General features: G+C 44.4%; 1 protein-coding gene across 1 annotated transcript in view; it reads left to right on the top strand.

Moving 5' to 3' along the window:
- The window catches only part of GPCPD1 (glycerophosphocholine phosphodiesterase 1), a 69884-nt gene that overhangs the window by 36612 nt on the left and 8536 nt on the right, over positions 1-24736 (top strand). The window contains exons 9-17 of the mRNA XM_054023008.1: positions 5571-5733; positions 10429-10561; positions 10804-10858; positions 14388-14480; positions 16322-16399; positions 16997-17036; positions 21340-21401; positions 23398-23463; positions 24328-24464. Coding sequence (XP_053878983.1) covers positions 5571-5733; positions 10429-10561; positions 10804-10858; positions 14388-14480; positions 16322-16399; positions 16997-17036; positions 21340-21401; positions 23398-23463; positions 24328-24464 — 827 coding nt within the window. The remainder of the gene's footprint in view (positions 1-5570; positions 5734-10428; positions 10562-10803; positions 10859-14387; positions 14481-16321; positions 16400-16996; positions 17037-21339; positions 21402-23397; positions 23464-24327; positions 24465-24736) is intronic.

Here is a 24736-nt window from a genome sequence, read left to right as displayed (position 1 = left end):
CTTTCTCTCACCAGTCCATGTTGAAGTTTTGGGACGATTTTTCCTTGGGTTGGTTTCTTTTTGAGTCTACTCTGTTTTTCTTGTGTCTGTGGCAGCTTGTTTGTAGAGATGGACAGGATGAGTTGCAAAGTGCTTGCTGTCTAAGTAGAGTAACAAGATGTGTGTGAGGGGTACTCACTCTAGAATCTTTTCTCTTATAATTTTACAGAAATAGGAAGGAGAACACCTCTGTAAGCTTGTTTAGATTCCAGGTTGATTGCTGCCACCCTTTAATTGGTTTCATGTCTTCATGGTAGTTCTAGGAGCACCCTCATCTTTAAGAATATATAGTTTGTTAATACATATACAACATTTCTTTAGTTTTCTGTATTTTTGTAGCAGGAAAGATTCAGATGAGTTAGTTTTTAACTTTCAAAAGTTTCTTTTTTATTTAGTCCACTTTCTGTCAGTCTTTTTTTTTATTAGATTTTGACAGGGAATATATAATTATATTTTTGAAAAGTCCAAACACTCCTGTTTCTTATGTTGTGTGAGTCCTCAAACATTTTTTGTAAAATTAAATAGGTCTTATAAAGTCTTCAGCTTCAATAATTAACAAGTCATTGACTCTTAACAGAGTTTGGAGAGAGAATTCTTGTCTTCCAAAAGTGGATGAGCATTTGCTTGGGCATTGTCAGTAATTAATTTTATACTAATATAAATATTCTATATTTAAATGGATTCCTGAATTAGTAATTAGTTTAGCAGCATCAAATGACCGTGCTATACTTGTACATACTATTCATATAACAATATCAAGCGGTTATTATATGAAGATTTGCAGTTAGATACAAAATATTTGCAAATATACATTTTAAAAGAAACTTTTGCCATCACTTGAGAAACAGCAAAGGTTTTTACCTTTAAGTGGAAACGTGAGTTTGAAGTGACCAATATCTTCTATAAAACATCCGACCATAAATGTTCTCGAAGATTAAAGAATGACGACTTCAGTAGATGTATAAAATGAAATATCCTTATTGAAATTGGTTTTAGAATTCTTTGGATGAGTTTAAACTAAGGTTCTTCTTTGAGTGCTTGCTCATGTCTATTCCACAGTAGGTGTGCATGCTCGCCATGTGCACCGGTGCCAGAAGTTTTTTTCCTCAGCAGTACCCATAGGGGAGCGCTGCTGCGACCCTGGAATGGCGCCACTATGGCACACTCCCCTCACACTCAGTTCCTTCTTGCTGCCAGTGAGAGAAGACACTGGGAGAGGCTAGATCCATGTCGGGCAGCCCCAGTCTCTCCGCGCCCCCCCCCCCCCTCCTCCGGCTCTAGAGCGCCGACTCAGGTCGAGCGGAGCAGCCCGGTTGCGTCGACTCAGACCTCTCTGGCTGAAGTCCACATGCCTTCGACACCAGAGGCCCTGCAGGCGGCCAAAGATATTATGACCCTGCAAGTACCCGGGGCACCACCGGCACCCGGAGCCCGCTCTAGAGGCAAGCTGCCACTGGGATCTTGGCAGCCAATGCCGACCGACACAGATTCCGGTCAGGGGACTGCTCTCGGGCTCATTCATCACCCCATGTCCTGTCAGAGTACAGCCCCAAACCTCCGCTCTCGTCGTCCTCTAGGCTGTCTGGTAGGGTGTCATCGGAGCAGAGCTCCAGGCACCGCTCCATGCTGAGTACCGGGTATCTGCGGGACAGGCACCAATGCCACAGATGCTCCCACTCTAGGAGGAGCTACAGGAGCCACTGGTGGAAGAGGGCACCGCTGCCGCAAAAGCTGCTCTGCAGGCAGCGTCGGATGCAGCTGACACAGCTGCTCGGTCCATGGCCTCGGCCGTGTCCATGCGCAGGGCATCATAGCTACTGCTGTCCAGGCTCTCCATGGAGGCACAGTCCGTGATGCAGGATCTTCACTTTGACAGCAAGGACCTGTTCGTGGAACAAACGGACGTGAGGCTCCATGGCATGAAGGACTCACGTACCACCCTTCAAACCCTCGGGCTCTACGTTCCACCCAAGGAAAAGACCAAGTCGCAAGCCTCCGTTCCTGTGCCTTAGCCTAGATACGAGCCCACCGACAAGAGGTCCAAAACTTAGGAAAAAAACACCTCAAAGGTAGTCCCGCTCTACTCCTGTTACTTCCTGGTCCCCAAGGTGAAAGGGGGGACTCAGACCCATCCTGGATCTGCGAGGCCTCAAATGGTTCATGGCAAAATGCCGGTTCCGCATGGTCTCCCTGGCGTATAGCATACCCTCTCTGGACCCTGGCGATGGTATGCGGCCCTGGACCTCCAGGATGCTTACTTTCATATCCACATATTCGAGGGGCACAGACGCTTCCTCCGTTTCCTAGTGGGACAGGACCACTACCAGTTTGCAGTCCTTCCCTTTGGCCTGTCCACCATGCCCAGGGTATTCACAAAGTGTATGGCGGTAGTGGCGGCCTACCTCAGACGTCGAGGAGTACAAATATTCCCCTACCTCAATGACTGGCTGCTCAAGGGCACCTCCCGATCCTAGGTTCAGATCCATGTGGACCTGCTCTTGGCCACATGTGTCAAACTGGGCCTCCTAGTAAATGAAGCCAAGTCAACATTGATCCCGGTGCAGCGCACAGAATTCATAGGTGCTCTCCTGGATCCCTCCAATGCCACAGCCTCCCTTCCCAGGAACAGGTTCCTGACCCTGAGGGGGCTTATAGCCTCGGTCACAGCTCCTGGGCCACATGGCGGCGTGCACGTACGTGGTCTGCCACGCCAAGCTTCGGATGAGGCCCTTCCAACTCTGGTTGGCCTCAGAGTTTTCCCAGGCTCGGGACAAACTAGACAAGGTCCTCTTGGTACCAGCACGGATGATCACCACGCTTCAGTGGTGGGTCCTGCTCGGACAATATGCTCCAGGGAATTCCCTTCTGGGACCCCACTCTGTCACTAGACCTAGTGTCTGACGCGTCGGACCTGGGCTGGGGAGCCCACTTAGGGAACTCTCAGACCCAAGGGATGTGGTCAGCCGAGGAGCTGTCCCTTCACATAAACATCAGGGAGCTCAGGGCGATACGATTAGCCGGCAGGGTGTTCAGAGTACTCATGGTCAACACCGCCAAGATGTTTTATATCAACAGCCAAGGCGGGATGCGGTCCTTGTCCATCTGCCTGAAAGCCCTCAACCTCTGGGAGTTTTGTATAGCCCACGACATCTCCCTGAAGGCCTTCCATCTGCCAGGCGTCAACCACACACAGGCCGATCGCCTGAGCAGGGTTTTCTCCTCCCATCACGAGTGGTCACTCTCCCTAGCTCTTCCAAGCGTGGGGCTCTCCCCAAGTAGACCTGTTTGTGACCAGGCAGAACCGCCATTTTCCACAGGTTCTGTCCCGGGGAGGGGAGTGAGGAGGAACGCGATCTCCGACGCCTTCCTCCTGTCATGGTCGGGCCAACTGCTTTATGCTTTTCCCCCGTTTCCCCTCATTGCCAAGGTCCTGGAGAAAGTAAAAACGGACAAAGCACGTGTCCTCCTAATCGTCCCAGCTTGGTCCCAGCAGCATTGGTACGAGACCCTCCTAGGCTTACTCGTGGCCCCTCCCCGGCTGTTGCCACTCCGCCAGGACCTCCTCTCCCAGGACCAGGGCTGTCTCCTCCACCCCAATCTGGACGCTCTCCATCTGACAGCCTGGCTGATCAATGGCTAAATGTGGAGGAGAGAGGGTGTTCGGAGGGGGTCAGGCGTGTCCTCCTCAAAAGTAGGAAGCCATCCACACGCTGAGCCTACCTGGCAAAATGGTCCAGGTTCTCCAGGTGGGCGGGTGAGCGGGGTGCTTCCCCAACGTCTGCCCCACTCTAGCTTATCCTTGAGTACCTTCTTCACTTTAGGACTCAAGGCCTGGCCCCTTCCGCTGTCAGGGTGCACCTGGTGGCTATTTCAGCGTTCCATCTGCCGGTTCAGGGCTGCTCGGTTTTCTCCCATGCCATCACCGGGCGTTTCCTCAAAGGGCTAGACCGGTCCTTCCCTTATGCTAGAACGCCTGTCCCTCAATAGGATCTAAACTTGGTGCTGTCCCGCCTCACGGGGCCCCCGTTCGAACCCCTGGCCACATGCTCATGGTCTCCCCTTTCCTGGAAGGTAGCCTTCCTTGTGGCCATCATGTCAGCCCGGCGGGTCTTGGAGCTTAGGGCCCTGACCTGCGACCGCCCCTTATTCAGTCTTTCACAAGTCCGCCCACACCCTGCATTCCTTCCCAAGGTGGTCTCCACCTTTCACATGAACCAGGACATCTTCCTACCTGTCCTCTGCCCTAAGCCACACACTTTTAACGAGGAACACCGCCTCCATACTCTCAATGTGCACAGGGCGGTTGCCTTTTACCTGGAGCGGACTAAGCCATTCTGTAGGTGTTCGCAACTCTTCGTTGCCTCGGCAGAGCACATGAAGGGCCAACCCATCTCCACCCAGAGACTGTCTCGGTGGATCACGTCGTGCATCCGGACATGCTACGACTTAGCAGGGGTTCCCGCACCACCTATCATAAGGGCTCACTCGACAAGGGCTCAGGTCTCGTCGGCTGCCTTTGTGGCCCACGTCCCTATCCACGACATCTGTAGGGCCGCTACCTGGTCCTCAGTACACATGTTCACGTCCCACTATGCGATAGTCTCCCACGCCAGGGATGATGCTGTTTTCGGTAGGGCTGTGCTCCAGCCAGGGGATCCATAAACTCCTACCCACCTCCATCACACATAGCTTGTAATCACCTACTGTGGAATACACATGAGCAAGCACTCGAAGAAGAAAGGACCGTTATCTGTTCCGTAACTGGCATTCTTCGAGATGTGTTGCTCATGTCTATTCCAGGTCCCGCCCTCCTTCCCCACTGTCGGAGTTGGTCTGGCAAGAAGGGACTGAGGGTGGGGGGAGCACACGGCTCCCCTTATAGCGCGCCATAGTGGCGCCACTCCAGGTGTTGCAGCAGCGCTCCCCCTATGGGTACTGCTGAGGGGAAAAACTTCCGGCACCGGTGCATGTGGTGAGCACGCACACCTATTGTGGAATAGACATGAGCAACACATCTTGAAGAACGCCAGTTATGGAACAGGTAACTGTCCTTTCTGTCTGCATACCCTCTGACCTTTTCTTTCCCCCAGAAAAATACTATATATAGTGTAATCATATATTTAATAACCTAGTTTAACTATAAGTCCTGAATAAGATACTGGGCTTTGTATATCATAAAGCCAAAATAAACTATGCAAACCAAAAGAGTGGCTGAAATTCTGTAAGGGTCTCTTAAATAACTTTTTTTCTCTACGGTTCTCTCAAATTTGGATTTCATATTTCTGATAATTTACAATAACAATGAGATCAGGTTTGTGTGTAACACAGGTACATTTGAGTTTAAAAGGAAGGATCTCATAATGAAGCACACTAGAGGGGTATGCTTCATTTTATATCAGTGATTGTCTACATTTGCTCATCAGGCAGAGTTTACACGACTATGGAGCATTTATACTGTCATTCATACATATAGCCATAATTTAATGTCTCATTCTGTTTTTAAAAAGAAAACCTAATATTGTCATTTTTAGGAAGATCTAAGCGAAAGAGTATTACAAGGAGATGAACTTCCGGGCCATGTGGGTACTGCATGCCTCTTATCTTCCATGATTGCAGAACTGGGAAAGAGTGCTGGAATTCTCACACTTCCTATTATGAGCAGAAATTCAAGAAAAACCATTGGAAAAGTAAGAGGTATGGTTGATACAAAACAAGAACTTCAACATAAACTACCTTAAAATTAGACTGACAATTTTGTTTAAAGTGATGTGTTTGGCCATTTAATCCAATGATTTCAGAATGCATAGCCTAATGTGTCAGGGTATGTCTACACTACGAAATTAGGTCGAATTTATAGAAGTCGGTTTTTTAGAAATCGTTTTTATACAGTCGATTGTGTGTGTCCCCACACAAAATGCTCTAAATGCATTAAGTCGGCTGTATAGTAAGTCCACAGTACTGAAGCTAGCGTCAAATTCTGGAGCATTTTTAATTTAATTTAATTTTTTTTTTTTTTTTTTTAATTAATGGAGATATCCCATCTCCTAGAACTGGAAGGGACCTTGAAAGGTCATCAAGTCCAGCCCCCTGCCTTCACAAGCAGGACCAAGTACTGATTTTGCCCCAGATCCCTAAGTGGCCCCCTCAAGGATTGAACTCGCAACCCCTGGTTTAGCAGGCCAATGCTCAAACCACTGAGCTATCCCACAGTTCTTGCAGTCTCCGCTGCCCATTGGAATTCTGGGTTGAGATCCCAATGCCTGATGGGGCAAAAGCAGTGTCATGGGTGGTTCTGGGTACATGTTGTCAGGCCCCCCCCTCCCCCTTCCTCCTTCCGTGAAAGCAACGGCAGGCAATCTTTTTGTGCCTTTTTTCATGGGTTACCTGTGCAGACGCCATACCACGGCAAGCATGGAGCCCGCTCAGCTCACCGTCACCGTACATCTCCTGGGTGCTGGCAGACGTGGGACTGCATTGCTACACAGCAGCAGCTCATTGCCTTTTGGCAGCAGACGGTGCATTACGACTGGTAGCCGTCATCGTCGTACTCCTGGGGGCTCTTTTAGCCGACCTTGGTGAGGTCAGTCAGGAGCACCTGTTCAGACATGGGAGTGACTCAGGCAGGTCATTCCCATCTTCTGGCGAGCAGCCAGGAGATGACGATGGCTAGCAGTCGTACTGCACCGTCTGCTGCCAGTCTAAGATGTAAAAGATAGATGGAGTGGATCAAAACAAGAAATAGACCCAATTTGTTTTGTATTCATTTTGCTTTCCCCCTCCCTCCCTCCGTGAAATCAACGGCCTGCTAAACCCAAGGTTTTGAGTTCAATCCTTGAGGGGACCATTCTGTGTGACAGTTGTTTGTGTTTCTCCTTGATGCAAAGCCACCCCCTTTGTTCATTTTAATTCCCTGTAAGCCATGTCGTCAGTCGCCCCTCCCTCCATCAGAGCAATGGCAGACAATCATCTCGCGCCTTTTTTCAGCGCAGACGTCATAGCACTAGGATCATGGAGCCCGCTCAGATCACCGCAGCAATTATGAGCACTGTAAACACCACGCGCATTATCCTGGAATATATGCAGAATCAGAACCTGCAAAAGCAAAACCAGGCAAGGAAGCGACGGCAGCGCGGTGACGAGAGTGATGAGGACGTAGACATGGACATAGACTTCTCACAAAGTACGGGCCCTGGCATTGTGCACATCATGGTGTTAATGGGGCAGGTTCAGGCCGTGGAACGCCGATTCTGGGCCCGGGAAACAAGCACACACTGGTGGGACCGCATAGTGTTGCAGGTCTGGGATGATTCCCAGTGGCTGCGAAACTTTCGCATGCGTAAGGGCACTTTCATGGAACTTTGTGACTTGCTTTCCCCTGCCCTGAAGCGTCAGAATACCAAGATGAGAGCAGCTCTCACAGTTGAGAAGCGAGTGGCGATAGCCCTGTGGAAGCTTGCAACGCCAGACAGCTACCGGTCAGTCGGGAATCAATTTGGAGTGGACAAATCTACTGTGGGGGCTGCTGTGATGCAAGTAGCCAAAGCAATCACTGAGGTGCTGCTACGAAAGGTAGTGACTCTGGGAAATGTGCAGGTCATAGTGGATGGCTTTGCTACAATGGGATTCCCTAACTGTGGTGGGGCGATAGATGGAATCCATATCCCTATCTTGGCACCGGAGCACCAGGGTACCCAGTACATAAACCGCAAGGGGTACTTTTCAATGGTGCTGCAAGCACTTGTGGATCACAAGGGACGTTTCACCAACATCAACGTGGGCTGGCCGGGAAGGGTTCATGACGCTTGCGTCTTCAGGAACACTACTCTGTTTAAAAGGCTGCAGCAAACTTATTGATGCCAGCCTTCCGTTGCTTGGGCAATCCTTTGGGGTGAAGTGGCTGGAGGCCCCCCCACCGCGTTCTTGGCCCTCTAGGTGAGGAGGCTATGGAACTTGGGGAGGAGGGCTGTTGGTTACATAGGGGCTGTAGCGGCGGTCTGTGCTCCTGCTGCCTTTCCTGCAGCCCAACCATACGCTGGAGCATGAGTTTGATCCTCCAGCAGCCTGAGCATTGACTCCTGCCTTCTGTCAGCAAGCTGATGCCACCTATCATCTTCAGCCCGCCACTTACTCTCTTCAGCCCACCACCTCTCCTCGCGTTCATATTGTGCTTTCCTGCACTCCGACATTGTCTGCCTCAACGCATTCTTCTGTGCTCTGTCAGTGTGGGAGGACAGCATGAGCTCAGAGAACATTTCATCCCGAGTGTGGTTTTTTTCGCCTTCTAATCTTCGCTAGCCTCTGGGAAGGAGAAACATATGCAGCTGGTGGAGGAAAAAGAAGGAGAGTGGTAGTTAAAAAGACACATTTTATAGAACAATGGGTACACTTTTTCACGGTAAACCTTGCTGTTAACATTACATAGCAAGTGTGCTTTCGTTACAAGGTCACATTTTGCCTCTTATTGAGGGAGGGCCTGCCGGTTTGGTGTGAGAGATCATTCATGCAGGGCCGGGCAACAGAATTCGGCTTGCAAGCAGCCATGGTAAGCCGCAGTTTTTTGGCTTCTTTAACCTTCATAACATGGGAATGGTTTCAAACCGCAGCACCCTCATTTCCCATACCAAGCGGCTGTTGGGTTGGCCATTTAAAATGGGTTGACAATTTTAAAAGGAGGGGCTGTGGTTTGCGGGTTAGTGTGCAGCACAAACCCAGCTAGCCTCCCCCCCCACACCCAATTCTCTGGGATGATCGCTTCACCCCCTCCCCCCACTGCATGGCTAACAGCGGGGAACATTTCTGTTCAGCCACAGGCAAACAGCCCAGCAGGAACGGGCACCTCTTAATGTCCCCTTAATAAAATCACCCTATTTCAACCAAGTGACCATGAATGGTATCACTGTCCTGAGGATAACACAGAGAGATAAGGAACGGATGTTGTTTGAATGCCAGCAAACACCGGGACCATACACTGTGTTATGCAATGATTCCAGACTATGTGCTACTGGCCTGGCGTGGTAAAGTGTCCTACCATGGAGGATGGAATAAGGCTGCCCTCCCCAGAAATCTTTTGCAAAGACTTTGGGAGTACATCCAGGAGAGCTTATGGAGATGCCCCTGGAGGATTTCCGCTCCATCCCCGGACACGTTAACAGACTTTTCCAGTAGCTGTACTGGCCGCGAATGCCAGGGCAAATTAATCATTAAACATGCTTGCTTTTAAACCATGTCTAATATTTACAAAGGTACACTCACCGGAGGTCCCTTCTCCACCTTCAGGGTCCAGGAGCCTGCCTTGGGTGGGTTCGGGAGTTACTGGCTCCAGGTCCAGGGTGAGAAACAGATCCTGGCTGTTGGGAAAAGTTTTTCTGCTTCCTTGCTGTGAGCTATCTTTAACCTCCTCCTCATCATCTTCCTCATCCTCAAAACCCGCTTCCGTGTTGTGTCCTACTCCATTGACTGAGTCAAAGCACAGGGCTGGGCACTGGTGGCTGCACCCCCTGAATGGCATGCAGCTGATCAGAGAAGCAGCATGTTTGGGGCTGTGACCCGGAGCAGCCGTTTGCCTCTTTTTTGGTAGGCTTGCCTGAGCTCCTTAATTTTCAAGCAGCACGGCCGCGAGTCCCTGTTATAGCCTCTGTCCTTCATGCCCTTGGAGACTTTTTCAATGTTTTGGCATTTCGTTTACTGGAACAGAGTTCAGCTAGCACAGATTTGTCTCCCATACAGCGATCAGATCCAGTACCTCCCGTTTGGTCCATGTTGGACCACTTTTGTGATTCTGGGACTCCATGGTCACCTGTGCTGATCAGCTTGCCACCCTGGCCAAACAGGAAACGAAATTCCAAAGTTCGCAGGCCTTTTCCTGTCTGTCTGGCCAGTGCATCTGCGTTGAGAGCGCTGTCCAGAGCAGTCACAATGGAGCACTCTGGGATAGCTCCCGGAGGCCAATACTGTCAAATTGCGTCCACACTACCCCAATTCGACCCGGCAAGGCCGATTTCAGTGCTAATCCCCTCGTCGGAAGTGGAATAAAGAAATTGATTTAAAGAGCCCTTTAAGTCGAAAAAAAGGGCTTCGTTGTGTGAACAGGTCCAGGGTTAAATGGAGGTAACGCTGCTAAATTCGACCTAAAATCATAGTGTAGACCAGGCCTTAGAAATTAACTTATCTAATTTCTTTTTTTCACTTTAAGATGGCTGTGGTGGTATTTAAAGAGAGAATTTCCTAGCATGTGTGCATAGTTACTGTACATCAGGAAATTCTGCGCACTTGCAGTAAATTCTCAAGTGCAGTGGCTCTGAATCAGCTCCAGAGATATAGCCAGACTGCTTTACTTAAAACCATCACCTTTTTATGACATTCAAAACAATGTGTGTTTTTTCTTTATAGTGGACTACATAATTATAAAGCCGATATCGGGATACAGTTGTGATATGGAAGCTTCATATGCTAAATACTGGAGACCAAGAACAACACTAGATGTTGGACATAGGGGCGCAGGAAACTCTACAACTACTACCAAGTAAGTAAACGTGTACCTGAATTGTGATATTTTTGTCTAGTCCCACATACTTCATCTTTGTAGGTATCCACTTGTGTAAATAGGTTTGCCAGGTCAATTTTTATGAAAAACTTGTAGCAGATTAAGTGGTTTTTATTCTAAATGTGAGTGTTCCTTTAAAACTAAAATTGCTGATAGGTACTCAGGTGTGTGTGTGTGCACTGTCTTACTCCTAACAATTTTTTCCTCTGTTTCTATTTCAGACTTGCTAAAGTTCAGGAGAACACTGTTGCTTCTCTGCGGAGTGCTGCTAGCCATGTATGTGTGGGTGTATATGGAAACCAGCTATTTGTAAAAATTCATCTGATATATTGTGTTAAGGATCTAGTGATTCAGCAATTCAGTCAGCAAAATCTTAAGTGAAAAGAATAGTCAGATAAACAAAATATAGAACTTTAATAGCAACTCCATAGGCATGGTTGTTACTTTCTTTTATAAGCTCACTTTAGACTTTCATCCTCAAACTCACCTTTCCACCTTAAAATTTGCAGATGTTGCTTCTAACACATGGAGAATTTTAGAGAGCTAACCTCAAATCCTACAGACTCGCATGTAATGAGTAACTTTAAGCATGTTAGTAGCCCACTGAAGGCAATAGGCAAGATTCTGGCTCTGAAATCTATGGATAAATTCACTCCCTCCCTCCCCCCCCCCCAAAAAAAAAAAAAAAACAACCTAACAACCTACGCTTTATTTAGAAAAAAGAACAGGAGTACTTGTGGCACTGTAGAGACTAACAAATTTATTTGAGCATAAGCTTTCGTGGACTACAGCCCACTTCATCGGATGCATAGAATGGTCTTTCTTCAGCCCCCCTGGACAGGGTATGCCCAGTTCAGTGTGGGCTTCAAGAAGTGTCTCAGTTGCAAGGACTCTATCCCAATGACTGACAGACACTCTCAGTGCGTCCGCTGTCTAGTAGAGAACTACATTCCCCAGAAGTGTGGTTTTATGCCAACAACTGAAGCCCTGATTCAGAAAGGATAGATAACTGAGACTCAGGCTTCTCCTAATGGAGGTGGCCCTTCAACCACCCACAGAGCTGTGCCAAGACCCCAGAAGGTGGGAAGCCTCACCACAGCCCTCTACATCTAAGGGTAGTGAGCCCAAGAAGGCAACATGAGCCACTCACACAAGGCCTTTAAGAAAAGGGCAGTGAGTCCCCACTGAGCCCCAACTGAGCTGGAAACCATCTCTGGCTCCCTCAATATTATCAGTACCGACAGCACCGAAACCATCTAAGTCTGGTACTCAAAGCTTGCACAGTACCAACTCGACAGAGCATGTTGGGCTGCATAAGGACCATATGGGCACAGGCAAGGAATCATTGGTATGAACAGGGTGCGAGAAATCCAGAGAATCTGCCATGGGGAAGGCTTCTTCAGCCTACATTGGTACGATCTTTGGCACAATAGACACCGATGGACTACACTATCAGGTCCACATCAGACTCCTTCTGTACAGATCTTGGCACCGTCAACCGCCACCAGTAATGACATCTTTGACACCACAGGACTTCTGGTATGTGTCAGACACTTAAAGGTCTGGACAAGCATAAGGCATCTCATAACCTGCTCTACTGGATTCACCTCTACTTGCTACTGGGGCCCCAGTACAAGTCCACCCAGAGCTCCAGACTTGGAGGCAACATCATGTCATGCACCCCCATTTTCAAGCACTGAGTTGGATAGTGAGCAAGAGGATGTTGTCTCTTGCCGCTCTTCTCACCCACCGTATGGTACCCATTTCCGGTATGGACCTCAACTGTACTGCCCCTCTGATCTGCAGCCTCCCTGATCTGGGCAGCCATGGTACTATCATCAGGCCCCTTCCCACCTTCTCAATGGCCCTACTGGGACTGTTGTCGGGCATACAGACATTATGCCTCCCATAGCTCTAGCATGGCCTATCAAGAGCCACGGAGACACCCTCCTTCGGCTGTTACATCAAGGGCATCCAAGTCCCCTGAACTATTAAGAGAGGACCAAGAGGCTGAAGTAGAGGAGATAGTCCCCAGAGTATTCGCCAAGGTTATCTCAGTAATAGCAACCCACCTACATTCCCAGGATATTATGATTTACCCATACCTGGACGATTGTCTCTGCAGGGTGTGTTCCGTCACTGAAGCCCAGCTAGTCACCATCTGCAGAACAACTACCTGGACATCTGCACATACCTTTGCAGAACTCTATGCCATCCTAGGGGACTGCTGCAGATGCCAGATTTGGCGCCAGGGTACTATCATCCATAATATATTTGACTCTGAAGTTCCAGCCTCCAGTGGGGGTACTGCACAGGAGTCACATACAGTGGAGCATCTATAGGGACATTACTAGAAGACGGTACTTCCCTTGTGCAGTAGTGATCATTCTTTGAAATGTGTGTCCCTGTGGGTACTCCATGACTCACCCTCCTCCCCTTCTACTTAGGAGTTCTCATAATAAACTCCGCAGTAGAGGAGGAACTGCGGAGGAGGAGGGTTGCCTGCACCACGCTGGTTAGCCTTGTGGTAGAGTGTACGAGGGGGAGGAGACTGTGCATGCCTGGGCTGAACGGACCCCGCTACCAAAGTTCTCCGATCAGCAGTGTAGGGATGCAAACATGCCTATAATGGAGCACCTACAGGGACATGCATCTCGAAGAACGATTGTTACTGCACAAGGTGAGTAACTTCTTCCCTTAGAGTTAGGGATTTTTGTTAGCCAACGCTGATACTAGTCATTCACTTAAAACAAAGTTCCTGTTTAGTCCAGTGGAGATGTGGTCTTTCTATGAAACTGAGCCTCAAGAAATGGAAATTAGCTCTAATTCTATTTTATTCTCCACTGATCCACCTGTACTGATGTTCTCTTGGTGGCTAGAGTAAGAAACAGTTAACTGACCATGGCGGGAGCACAGGAATTACCAATGGAGAGAGAAAATCAGCAGTGGTCTGTAGTTCAGGATCCTGTCTTTCAGTCCTCTGGGGCATTGGATGTAGGGAAAAGAATAAAAAATAATTCTGTGAAGGTACTGTATAAATAAGCCTTCTGAGAGAAGGAATGGAAATGTCCTGGACTTTCTATTTAGCTTCTAAAGCTAATGGAGAGAGAACATATGATCCAGGTGTAGGAATTTGAGTGCTACCTTCAGAGGACTTGATTTACTTCTGAATAATTCCTCTTTAATCAACCAAAAATAAAACTGCCCTTCAATTGACTTTTTTAATAAAAGCAGCACATGTTCTTCAGCTTTCTTCTTTAAAAAGAACAAACTTTCTAAGTGCTTTTATATAATAACATAAAAATATAACAATTTAGCTCAATCCAAATAGGTTACATTCATTTATTTTGCTGTTGCTTTAGTTTTTAACTGATACTTGAATGCTCATCATCAATTTCAGTATCCCGAAGCAGACCTTCGCTTATATGTCAGAGCAGGGAAAGGCATGTAAATTTCAGTATATGAAGCGTATCTCCTCTCATGGCTTTTCTTCAGTGAAGAGTGCATAATACTCTGACCACACTTGAACCCTTAAGAGATTGGATAAATAATAGCTATTAGACTTGCATACTGGTTATTTCAATATTTTTTTTCTGTACATTGTTTATCAGTTGTTGAACTGAAGAATTTGGTCAATATATAACCAATAGTTCCCTACAATGCTGTATTGAACTCTAACTTTTATCAGCTGCTGTAGTTATTGTATTTCAGTTGACATGCTATATATAAAATTTATACATTTGAAAACTTTCTTCTGAGCTCTCTCGTTCTTATATGCAGTTCTTACTTTCTTTCTTCTCTGCAGGGAGCAGCATTTGTGGAATTTGATGTACATCTTTCTAAGGATCATGTGCCTGTTGTATATCACGATCTTACTTGTTGTATGGCTATGAAAAAGGTATATATGAATGTGCTGACCATATTTCTGTTGTTAGTGTGACAATTACTGGAACTCAAATTATTTGACTGAAATTCCAAGGTGTCTTGTAAAAATAGTTCGGTAACTCAGAAAAAGTATGGAATGGAAACAAACAATACAATTTTAATATATTGGAAATTATGGTTTTGCATGAAAATATACTGCAAAAGATGAGCTAATTTAATAGTAATTCTTTATCTTGACAGTAGGGGCCCTTCAGATATGTGATCTGAAATACTTCCTTCCATGCTGTAATGCAGTGGTTCTCAACCTCTTAGTCCATGACCCACAAAATAGCAGGAAATTCCTGTAATCTACCATATCTCGCAAGCCTTTGTGGCCATAATAGATTGTCACAAGTTGGATTTTTTTGGCCTTTTTTGTCTTCTCAGCCCCTTGAAGCACTGCTTACCATATCTTAGTACTTACCATTTTGTGGGGAGGAAAATAGGGGCTGAACTGCTCTGGGGTTGAGTGGTAGGCCAGAAAGGATGGAGCCAGGGCAGAAGTGATAGTAACAGGAAGAAAGGTCCTGGAAGCAAGCTGCTTCTTCAGTCACCTGCCAAAACAATTCTTTCTACTGCTTTCTCACCGTAAGGGTAAGATTCTCGAGGCCCCTGTATGTGACTCATTGGATGAGCAACACTGTTGTTGTGCATACTGATTGATAGAAATTCACTAAGGAGAGCACAATCTTACAGCAGACTTGGAGGTTTAAGAGAAATTCTACAAGTTTCATAGCATACAGACCATTGAATATTGTTTATGGAAAAAGGTGACTATAGATTTCATAATAAAAATGGGGCACTTTTGTGTCAGAGTTTGTCACAAAATGCTTGAGTGCACCACATTCTCTCATTGGATCTGTTCACATGGGTCAGCAGAACAGGTCAGGTAGGCTGAATTCTACATCTTCCCCGTGCTTTCCTCTTCTCTACATTTTGACAGCCATAGAGAAGAAGGAAGTGAAGGTGGAGAACTTGCCAGATCTGCACCCCCTTTCCCCTGAAAAGCTTGAACAAGTGTCTTTCACTGAGTAGACTGGGTTATTAACTCCTCATAGTCAGCTTGCAATATTGTCACCTGACACATGACAAGCTTTGGCCTTGAACTGTGGTTGGCATGAAATGTGCACTCAGTATGTGATTGATGTAATGGGTGTACAAAACATCTTAAATCAGTACAGCAATGCCTGAACAAAAACTTTATAGTTGGAAGGGGAGAACATTTGAAATGAAAAATGGGGACAGATGTCTTGAAAGAAGTTCTTGGGACACTAGGATGACATATGAAAACCAGGATGTATTCTCTTTATCATTGTGTTTGAGATGTTCAAAACAAAAATTTTGAAGGGTCCTCAAATGAGGTGTTTGGGGTTTTAGAATTTTTATTGTACACTTTCCATCTTGTGAACTTCAAATTGAATTCAGAGGAACATCAATAAATTAATCTTTTTAAAATGAACAAATGTAGGCAGTTACAAGAATTTTTAATAACGTACAGCAACAGCCTAGTGCATAGGTCACCACTTGAAAATTAAGGCCTAAATTGTGCTTGCAAATCTTACTTTTGCCTTAACTAAGTGCACTAAGACAGTTACTGTTTTGCACATCATGGTGCCCATGCTGCCACTTTTGAAAACTGGTCTTCTCATCCATAAATAAAGTGCCGTTTTAACATTATCAGTGGTAAACAACATATTTGTCAGTGTGCTTGGCTAAATGCTTTAGTGATGTCTGTCTTGAAATAAAAGTATATTGCTTATCATACTTTCTAGTGCATTTTCAACATTTAATGTCAAATACATATTTTTTTCCAAGAAATTCGATGCTGAGCCATTGGAATTGTTTGAGATCCCAGTAAAAGAACTTTCATATGACCAACTGCAATTATTAAAGGTAATGTCATGGTAGGCTAGTTTGGTATGTTGCTGCACAGTAGATGTTTGTATTAAAACAGGATGTCAGACCTTCATTTTGAAATAGTTACGGTCTGAGAGAGCTCTTGCTGCTGCTCTGAATGTACTACACAATAAGTAATTTAAAAGCATTTGACTGTATTTTTTTTTCTCAAATTTAGCACAGAGCATTCCTTATGGAAGACTAGCTATATATCAAGATGGGAGTTTAAATATTAAGCCATATGAATTACTGAGCACAAAAAATTACCTCTTAGTTGTAGATGACTAAGTGGATCTCCTCTACTTCCCCAAAAAACTTAATAAACAGGGATATTCTCGGAGAAAGATATAAGGGATTGGGAGTAGGGGGTTTAAAATGCAATCGCCATATCTGTAGTATCACTACCATGATACTCCGAATATAGTGAAGATGAAGTCCAGGGCCTAATTTTCAGAAGTGCTAAGTATTCGCATCTTGCATAGAAGTTAATGGAAGCTGAGGGTACTCAGTAACTCTAAAAATCTGGCACTAGGTACGGTCTCTACAGATAAAAGTATACTTGTTAATTTAATATATTCTTTTTGTGATCTTTAGCTGGCTCATGTGACTGCCTTGAAATTAAAAGATCACAATGGTATGTACGAATATAAGGCAGCAGATAAAAACGTTTGTAAGAATTTATATTGTCATTGAAATGTTTATTTTCCAATCAATTTTGTTTATTCTTAGAAACTGAAAGTTGAGATTTTCAAATACTTGAGTGCTATTCATCACATAGGATTTTCACAGGAAAGTTACTATGTATAAAGGCATCACTGGTAGCCAGGGTCGGTGTGCCACCTCCCCCCACCCCCCGCGGCAGCTAACCCAGCCCGCCACCAGGGGAGCCTGCCGCCCCCCTCCCTCCCCCCGCCCAGGGAGGCCCCCCCCCTCGCAGCAGCAACCCCCCCCCTGCAGCTAACCCTGCCCAGGGAGCCCCCCTCCATAGCAGCTAACCCCACCCACCACCATCCCCGCCTGGGGAGCCCACCCCCCTCCCCGCAGCAACTAACCCCGCCTGGGGAGTCCACCCCAGCTCACCTCCGCTCCGCCTCCTCCGCTGAGCATGCCAGCGCCACTCTAATTCTCCTAGCCTCCCAGGTTTGCGGTGCTGATTGGAAGAGAATTAGAGCTGGGGCTGTGTGCTCAGCGGAGGAGGCAGAGTGGAGGTGATCTGGGGCAGGGAGCGGTTCCCCTGTGCGCCCCCCCCTTGTTACTGCGGGCGGCCCTCCCTGCACCCCCCCGCCCCAGCTCACCTCCACTCCACCTCCTCGCCTGAGTGGACTTTTAGGCGCCCTCAACCACTAGGTGCCCTAGGCGGCCGCCTACTTCGCCTAGTGGTTGCACCGGCCCTGCTGGTAGCATGTAATACCATCCTCCAACATATTTAAGAAAAATTTTAATTACTCCACTAACAAAATCACCACTAGTGTCTCCCTCCAACAACTTCTTGACCATACCAGTTTCTCAGCTCCTGATATTCCAGGAACAAAGGATGGACCTTGCAGTGTGCCCTATATGCTAGTAAACTTGGGCTGTTATAAAATATGTAACACGGTCTCTGTTGCTGCAGAATTTCATAGTACTGTTCACTATAGAATTAAATATCGCCAGGATTTAGTTAGTTCTGATAACAGTGAAATACGTAATTTTGCTGCATTACAAAAACTTTTAGTGCAATATTTAAATTTGTAAACTGAGCTGAATTTCTTTACCACTTGTGTTGCCATTGCACAGTTGATGTAATGAAGTGAACACTGTTATCAATTTACTGAACTTGCTCAAAGCATGAGTACATTATTGAAACAAGGCCCTGGGGAAATAAGAATAACTAGTGGAGTCTCTCAAAGAAGGAGTTTCTTATCAGATGTCAGAATTCTGTGTTCTCAGCCATTTTCCCTGGTGCCTTTCATAATAAGCTTCATCGGAAAAATGTGAGGATTTTTTTTTATTTATTTGACTTATGGTCTTTTAAACCTTTCTTAAGATCGCTCATTGAACCTTTAGTTTTTATATGAATTGCATGTATTAGACCAGCAATAGGCAACCTATGGCACGCAAGCTGATTTTCAGTGGCACTCACACTGCCCGGGTCCTGGCCTCCGCTCCGGGGGTTCTGCATTTTAATTTAATTTTAAATGAAGCTTCTTAAACATTTTAAAATCCTTATTTACTTTACATACAACAATAGTTTAGTTATATATTATAGACTTATAGAAAGAGACCTTCTAAAAATGTTAGTGTATTATTGGCACGCAAAGATTTAAATTAGAGTGAATAAATGAAGACTCGGCACAGCACTTCTGAAAGGTTGCAGACCCCTGTCTTACACCATTATCCTGCTCGTACTTGATAACATACTTTTTTAATATTTCTATAAAAAGATGTACCTTTTCAGAATCCATTATGCAAACTGTAGTTGAATCGTAACTTCTTTACTAATGAGCATATCCCAGGAAATACATTCAAAATTACTGAATTTTGAGGACTGGCATACAAATACAGAAGCAAATTGTGCCAAGTTTTGTGCATCACACTGTACTATATTAAATGGAAGTACAAGTGGCAAAATATATTAAGATTTCATCATGAACTAGTAAATGTACTGTAATTTGTTTTTTAAAGTTTAGTAATACATCTCTACCTCGATATAACACTGTCCTCGGGAGCCAAAAAAATCTTACCGCGTTATAGGTGAAATCGCGTTCTATCGAACTTGCTTTGATCCGCCGGAGCACTGCTTTACCGCGTTGTATCAGAATTTGTGTTATATCGGGTCGCGTTATATTAGGGTAGAGGTGTACTACTTAGCTGGAGATGCCAATTAAAGTATTGTGCAACTCAATTTTTGACTGCCACGTTCATGTATAGAATGCATTGACTAGCTTAATTTTGATAAATAGTATTGTTTTGTATCTAGTTCTTATTGGATACATGTCTTCCAGCATTAGGTGCTTGCAATTCGCAGTGTTGCCAACTCGAGTTTATTGGAAATAACATGATTTTGGCCACCTCGATAGGCAGTCTTGCGATGATGTGAAAAGCTCCCTCCATTATATAATTTGGGGAAAGCAAAATCCGAGTGAGCTCCCTACATACTACACTGTAGTCTTGAGGAAGGTGCACTGAACTGCAACCATGAATTTTAGTTTCAGCTCTTTAATATATCTCTGCCCTTCACAATTATGAGCCAAGGTCTCGTACTGCTGCCTTGGAGAAGGGGTTATGTATCGTTCATCAATTTCACAGGATAATGGAGAATGTGTATAAGGTCACTTTTTAGGCAGAGCTGGGAATCAAACCTAGGTGTTTAATATAAGAAAGCCAAATCTTACCCATTTTGATGCAGTTTGCCAAAGGAACATGGCAAATTAGGTGCTTCTGTAACCCATACTAACATGTGGCTCTGTCACTCTTTAGCAACCAGACCACACAGAAGCTTACGACTCTTGTTATGGTTTCCATGTTAAAAAATCTGGTAAAGGCCTGTGCTTTTACATCCAGAGGTCTCTGTCTCATTCCCCAAAGACAACATACAGGGGTATTGTTATATTTAGCTATGCTGTCTATAACCACTAGACCACAATCTGGTCCTGTAACTAGAAGGAAAAAAACAAGAACCCTGATGCCCAGTGTTAGCCAGTTTCTCAAATGCTAGTGTAATCCACTGGCATTGTGTGTATGTCGTCTCCCTGTATGGACAGGCTCCTACTGAGAATAACAGCATGCTTTTCCTTTCACCAGTTACCCTAGCAGAAATAGAAGAGATCTGTGCTGTGGAATAGAAGGTTTAAACTCTGCTGACAATGACCCATGTGGGAGTGAAACAAATATATAAATAAAAAGTTAGTGTAGGACCCTGAAGTAAGAGTTGGAATGGTTTTATATTGCAAAACATTGCATTTAGAGGACATTTACATGTGGTATTAATAGTTACTATTGCATTTTTTTGTGCTTGTACTTTGGTTTAATGGGAGTTGTCACTTTAAGAACAGAACGTGAGATTAAGACTGCCTATAGAGAGAGGTATTTGAGGCTGAGAGTAATGTGTGGGAGACTGTGTCTGTGTTTCCTGAGTGGAAGATATTGTCTCTGTAATTTCCAAAAAGGTCAGAACTTCTAGAAAACAAGCTTAATTCTCGAAGTATAACATTAGCACTTATAGGGAACTCTGGGTATGTCTACACTACAGTAAAACACCTATGGCTGGCTCATGTCCGCTGACTCAGGCTTGTGGGGCTAGGGCTGTGGGGCTACAAAATTGCAGTGTAGACGTCCAGGCTTGGATTGGAGCCTGGGGTCTGTGAACCTCCCCCCTCTTGGAGTCCTTGAGCCTGGAGGTCCACATGGCAATTTTATAGCCCCGCAGCCTGAGTCAGCTGACACAGGCCAGCTGTGGGTGTTATTGCAGTGTAGACGTGCTCTGTTTGTCTCAGGGCATTGCTAATGAGCTGTAGAGCCTTTCAACCGTAGGTCACCAGTATGAAATCCAGCTCAGCAGGGGTTAAAAGGCATTCCCATTTAAAGGAAGTCTGGTAGCCTCTGAGTTCAACTTGCAGCTCCCCTGTCACAAACTTTGCACTAAATTGCAAGCTCTTCAGGGCATAGCTTTCTTGCTATATGTTTGTACAGACCATAGCGCAGTGGGGGACCCATCTCAGTTGAGTACTCGAGGAAGAGCTACATGGCCAAAATCACCTTGTTCACTATACCTTTGAGTTGGCAACACTAAGTCTCACACATGTTGGAGGTGGGGTGGGAGGAGTTAAATAATCAGAAGACAAACTTCAAAAAAAGTTAATCTCTTTTAAAATCTCATGATTTTGAAGAGTCTCCTAATTTGGGGGTTGGCAATACTGCTATTCACCTTTTTAAAATATTTTTTTATTTAATTTCAGCATCTTGTAAAGGGGAGGAAAGCCCTGTTTCTGAGGACCAACCATTTCCGTCTCTCCAGACGGTAAGCAGCAGTCAATATAGAACTAGACAATGTAGAGCAATGTAATACTAGGCAAATTGAAATTTGAAAATATTTATAAATAAGTTTTTGGGTTTTTGCATGCTTAATGGAGAAGTGGAGTCTAGAACACGAACTTTCAAAGGTTTTTGTCGCAGGACGAGGAAAGGGTTCAAAATGGAACATATTTTTGACTGTCTGTGCACATGAGTTCGGGGCACTGAAATGCTAGAACTGTCTAGTAAATAACCAATGTAGGTTGTATAGCCACTGTAAATGTATCAGCCACATTCAAAACACCTTCAGTTTCCAACATATAAATGGGACCTCTTTTGATTTACTGCTTCAATTTTGAGGAAAAGCCAAAAAAGATGATCTGGAAGAATTTTTTCCATTTCTTTCCAGTTCCTGAATCATCCTGATTTTTCTGCAATAGGAGCTCACTGGTGGGTAATGAAATACTTCTTCCCAGCAGTTGACAAGAAGCTTTTTACCAGCAGCAGTGCATTAAAGCCAAAGAAAATGGGTGTAGGGCACTAAAAGGAGGCTATGGGCCAGAACTTTCAAAAGTGGCCACTAATTATGGATGGCTCAGTTTTTAGGTGCCTAGCTTGGCACATAGGGCCTGCTTTTCAGAAATCCTGTTCATCCACAACTCTAGAAGTTTTTGGGACCCGCAGGTGCTTAACATCTCTGAAAATCAGACCTCTGGGGGAGTGTCATAGATCATAGAATCGTAGAACTGGAAGGGACCTCACAAGGTCATCTAGTCCAGTCCCCTGCACTCAAGGCAGGACTAAGTATTATCTAGACCATCCCTGACAGGTGTTTGTCCACCCTGCTCTTAAAAATCCCCAATGATGGAGAATCCAGTGCTTAACCATTCTGACAGTGAGGAAGTTTTTCCTAATGTCCAACCTAAACCGCCCTTGCTGCAATTTAAGCCCATTGCTTCTTGCCCTATCCTTAGAGATTAAGAAGGCTAAGCTTGGTATCATCTGCAAGCTTTATAAGTGTACTCTCTATGCCATTATCAAGTCTTAGAGCCCAGGTCTGCAAACTCAGGTTGGCATTGTGATGCAGACATTCTGGCTCGGGTTGGAGCTCAGGCTCTGAAACCCACCCCCGCCTCCTTAGGCTTCAGAGGCTGAGCTCCAGCCCAAGCATGAACGTCTACCGGGCTATTTTTAGCACCGCAGCACAAGTTCCAAATTGGGCACCAAATTTGAGGCATCCGCAATTGGTGGCCACTTTTCAAAACTTTAGCCTTAGAATTGCATTCATTCACCACTTAGCTTCTGCCACTTAGCACAGCCACATATAGCACTGAGTGAGTACAGTTCCAGTATATTCCATTAATAACTAATCTTTGCCAAAGTTGTGTTTTTGAGTTGGCTTTTTCTTCAGAAACTGTTTATCAGACTTAGTCTGTGATAATGCTTGAAACTTTTTTTTCTTGAACTGTGTTTGTTTGCCCCTTGCAGCAATTGCTGGGTACTATTCTCCAAAATCCAAATGAAAGTAATTAAATCTTTATCTTTCGTCTGAGAGGTAAACATGAACAAATGAATAATGAACTGGCCTAGACAATTTTTGGCTGTTAACTAGGGAAATTGTGACTTTCCATGTATCAGAGCAATTGTTTTTGATATAAAACAAAAACATATGTAATAAGTAGCCAAACAGAAAATGTATGCACTAAGTATTTGTAATTTGTAAATAACTGTACATCTCAAAAGTGTTAGTACATAAGAAATTAATTGCAGATAATGCTGTAGCTAATTCCTGAAGGTTTCTCTCATTATTCCATTGACCCACTTTGGACCAGAGTAGAAAAGGGATAATGTGCCTTTAAGTATTAAAGAATCATATGTATGCTGTACTTTTTGGCCCTTGCTGGGTGATGTTTCAGCATTTTTTGTTCTGTATTTATCCTTGCCAATAGTACTTAATGAGCATCATGTGATTTGGTCCCTTTTTATAATACTATTGTATCCAGGTTCTGGAATCCCTTCCTGAAGATGTCGGGTTTAACATAGAAATAAAATGGATCTGCCAACAAAGAGTAAGCAATTGATAATGTTCCTTGTTTTGATAGTCTGCAATGTAACACAAGTTATCATGCATATCTTGCTATGTCAGTTTGCATGTGACACAGACCTCATCTACTATTTTACCGTTATTTTTATTTAATCAAAGTTCTTAGGCTTACCCAGCCTTGTTTTCTTTTGAACAGTAAAAGGCAGTTTTGTTTCACTGACAGTGTATCCTACTAGCTTTAGAACTAGAAAATAAGAGACTGAACCTGCAAATAAACAGACACGTACTTCCCTTTAAGCACATGCATAAGTGTTTGTATTGGGATCATAATGCAGAATTGACCATTTTTTGTAGGCAATCATCTTCTAAAGATGAAAAGATTCCGGAGTTATTTATATAATTAAATATTGCTACAACATTTATATACTTACAGATGGTTGTACAAAACATCTAATGTTAGTTGCCCTTTCCTTTATTCATTTATACTACATTCGACTTTTTAATATTTTTTCTGTTTACATTTGTTTTTAATATAACCCATATTTAAATGATTTTATTATGCAAATGATCTTTTAATTTTAATAGACTTCATGAATAGTTGATGTCCCTAGGAATAAAGTGAGTTGTTTAAATGGACTTTTCAAGATTCATTAAAAGTTATAAAATGTATAACACTGATTTAAAAGCTGCATATTTCTGAACAGTTTGGCTGAAAGCCAGCTCTGTAGTGTTGCAAACAGCACTTGGTAGACTGGAGAAGAGTGCTATTTTTTATTCATATTGACGAGCTGGATTCTTTTTTCACTCAACTTAAATAATAGACTCCTGTCATTTGAAATAATTACAGTAGTCATTGAGTTAGTTCAACTACTTGTTCTTGTTTTTATAGGATGGGAAATGGGATGGCAACCTGTCAACCTATTTTGATATGAACCTCTTCTTAGATATCATTCTAAAAACTACTCTAGAAAATGCTGGAAGAAGGAGAATTATATTTTCTTCATTTGATGCGGACATTTGCACAATGTAAGTTACAACTCAACTTTAAACCATTTTTGACTCAATAGATTTCACCTTCAGTGTTAGTAAACAATGGAAAACTCATTAAGTTATTTTTGTGACTTGAGTTTGAATGCCAACACACTTAAGTGTAGTTGCTAAACATGGATTTAGACCTTTCATCCATCTGACTCATGCCCAAAAATATAATCTGAAAACAAAGCCAGCAACATATTAAGAGAAAAAGCATTGGAAAAATAGAGAATTTACTATTTGTTAAAGTGGCTCAGTTGTCTGAG

Source organism: Malaclemys terrapin, chromosome 3 (assembly GCF_027887155.1).
Source record: "Malaclemys terrapin pileata isolate rMalTer1 chromosome 3, rMalTer1.hap1, whole genome shotgun sequence".
In the NCBI taxonomy this organism is placed as follows: domain Eukaryota; kingdom Metazoa; phylum Chordata; order Testudines; family Emydidae; genus Malaclemys; species Malaclemys terrapin.
Note: the sequence above shows the minus strand (reverse complement) of the source record. Positions and strands in the feature narration are given on the sequence as shown.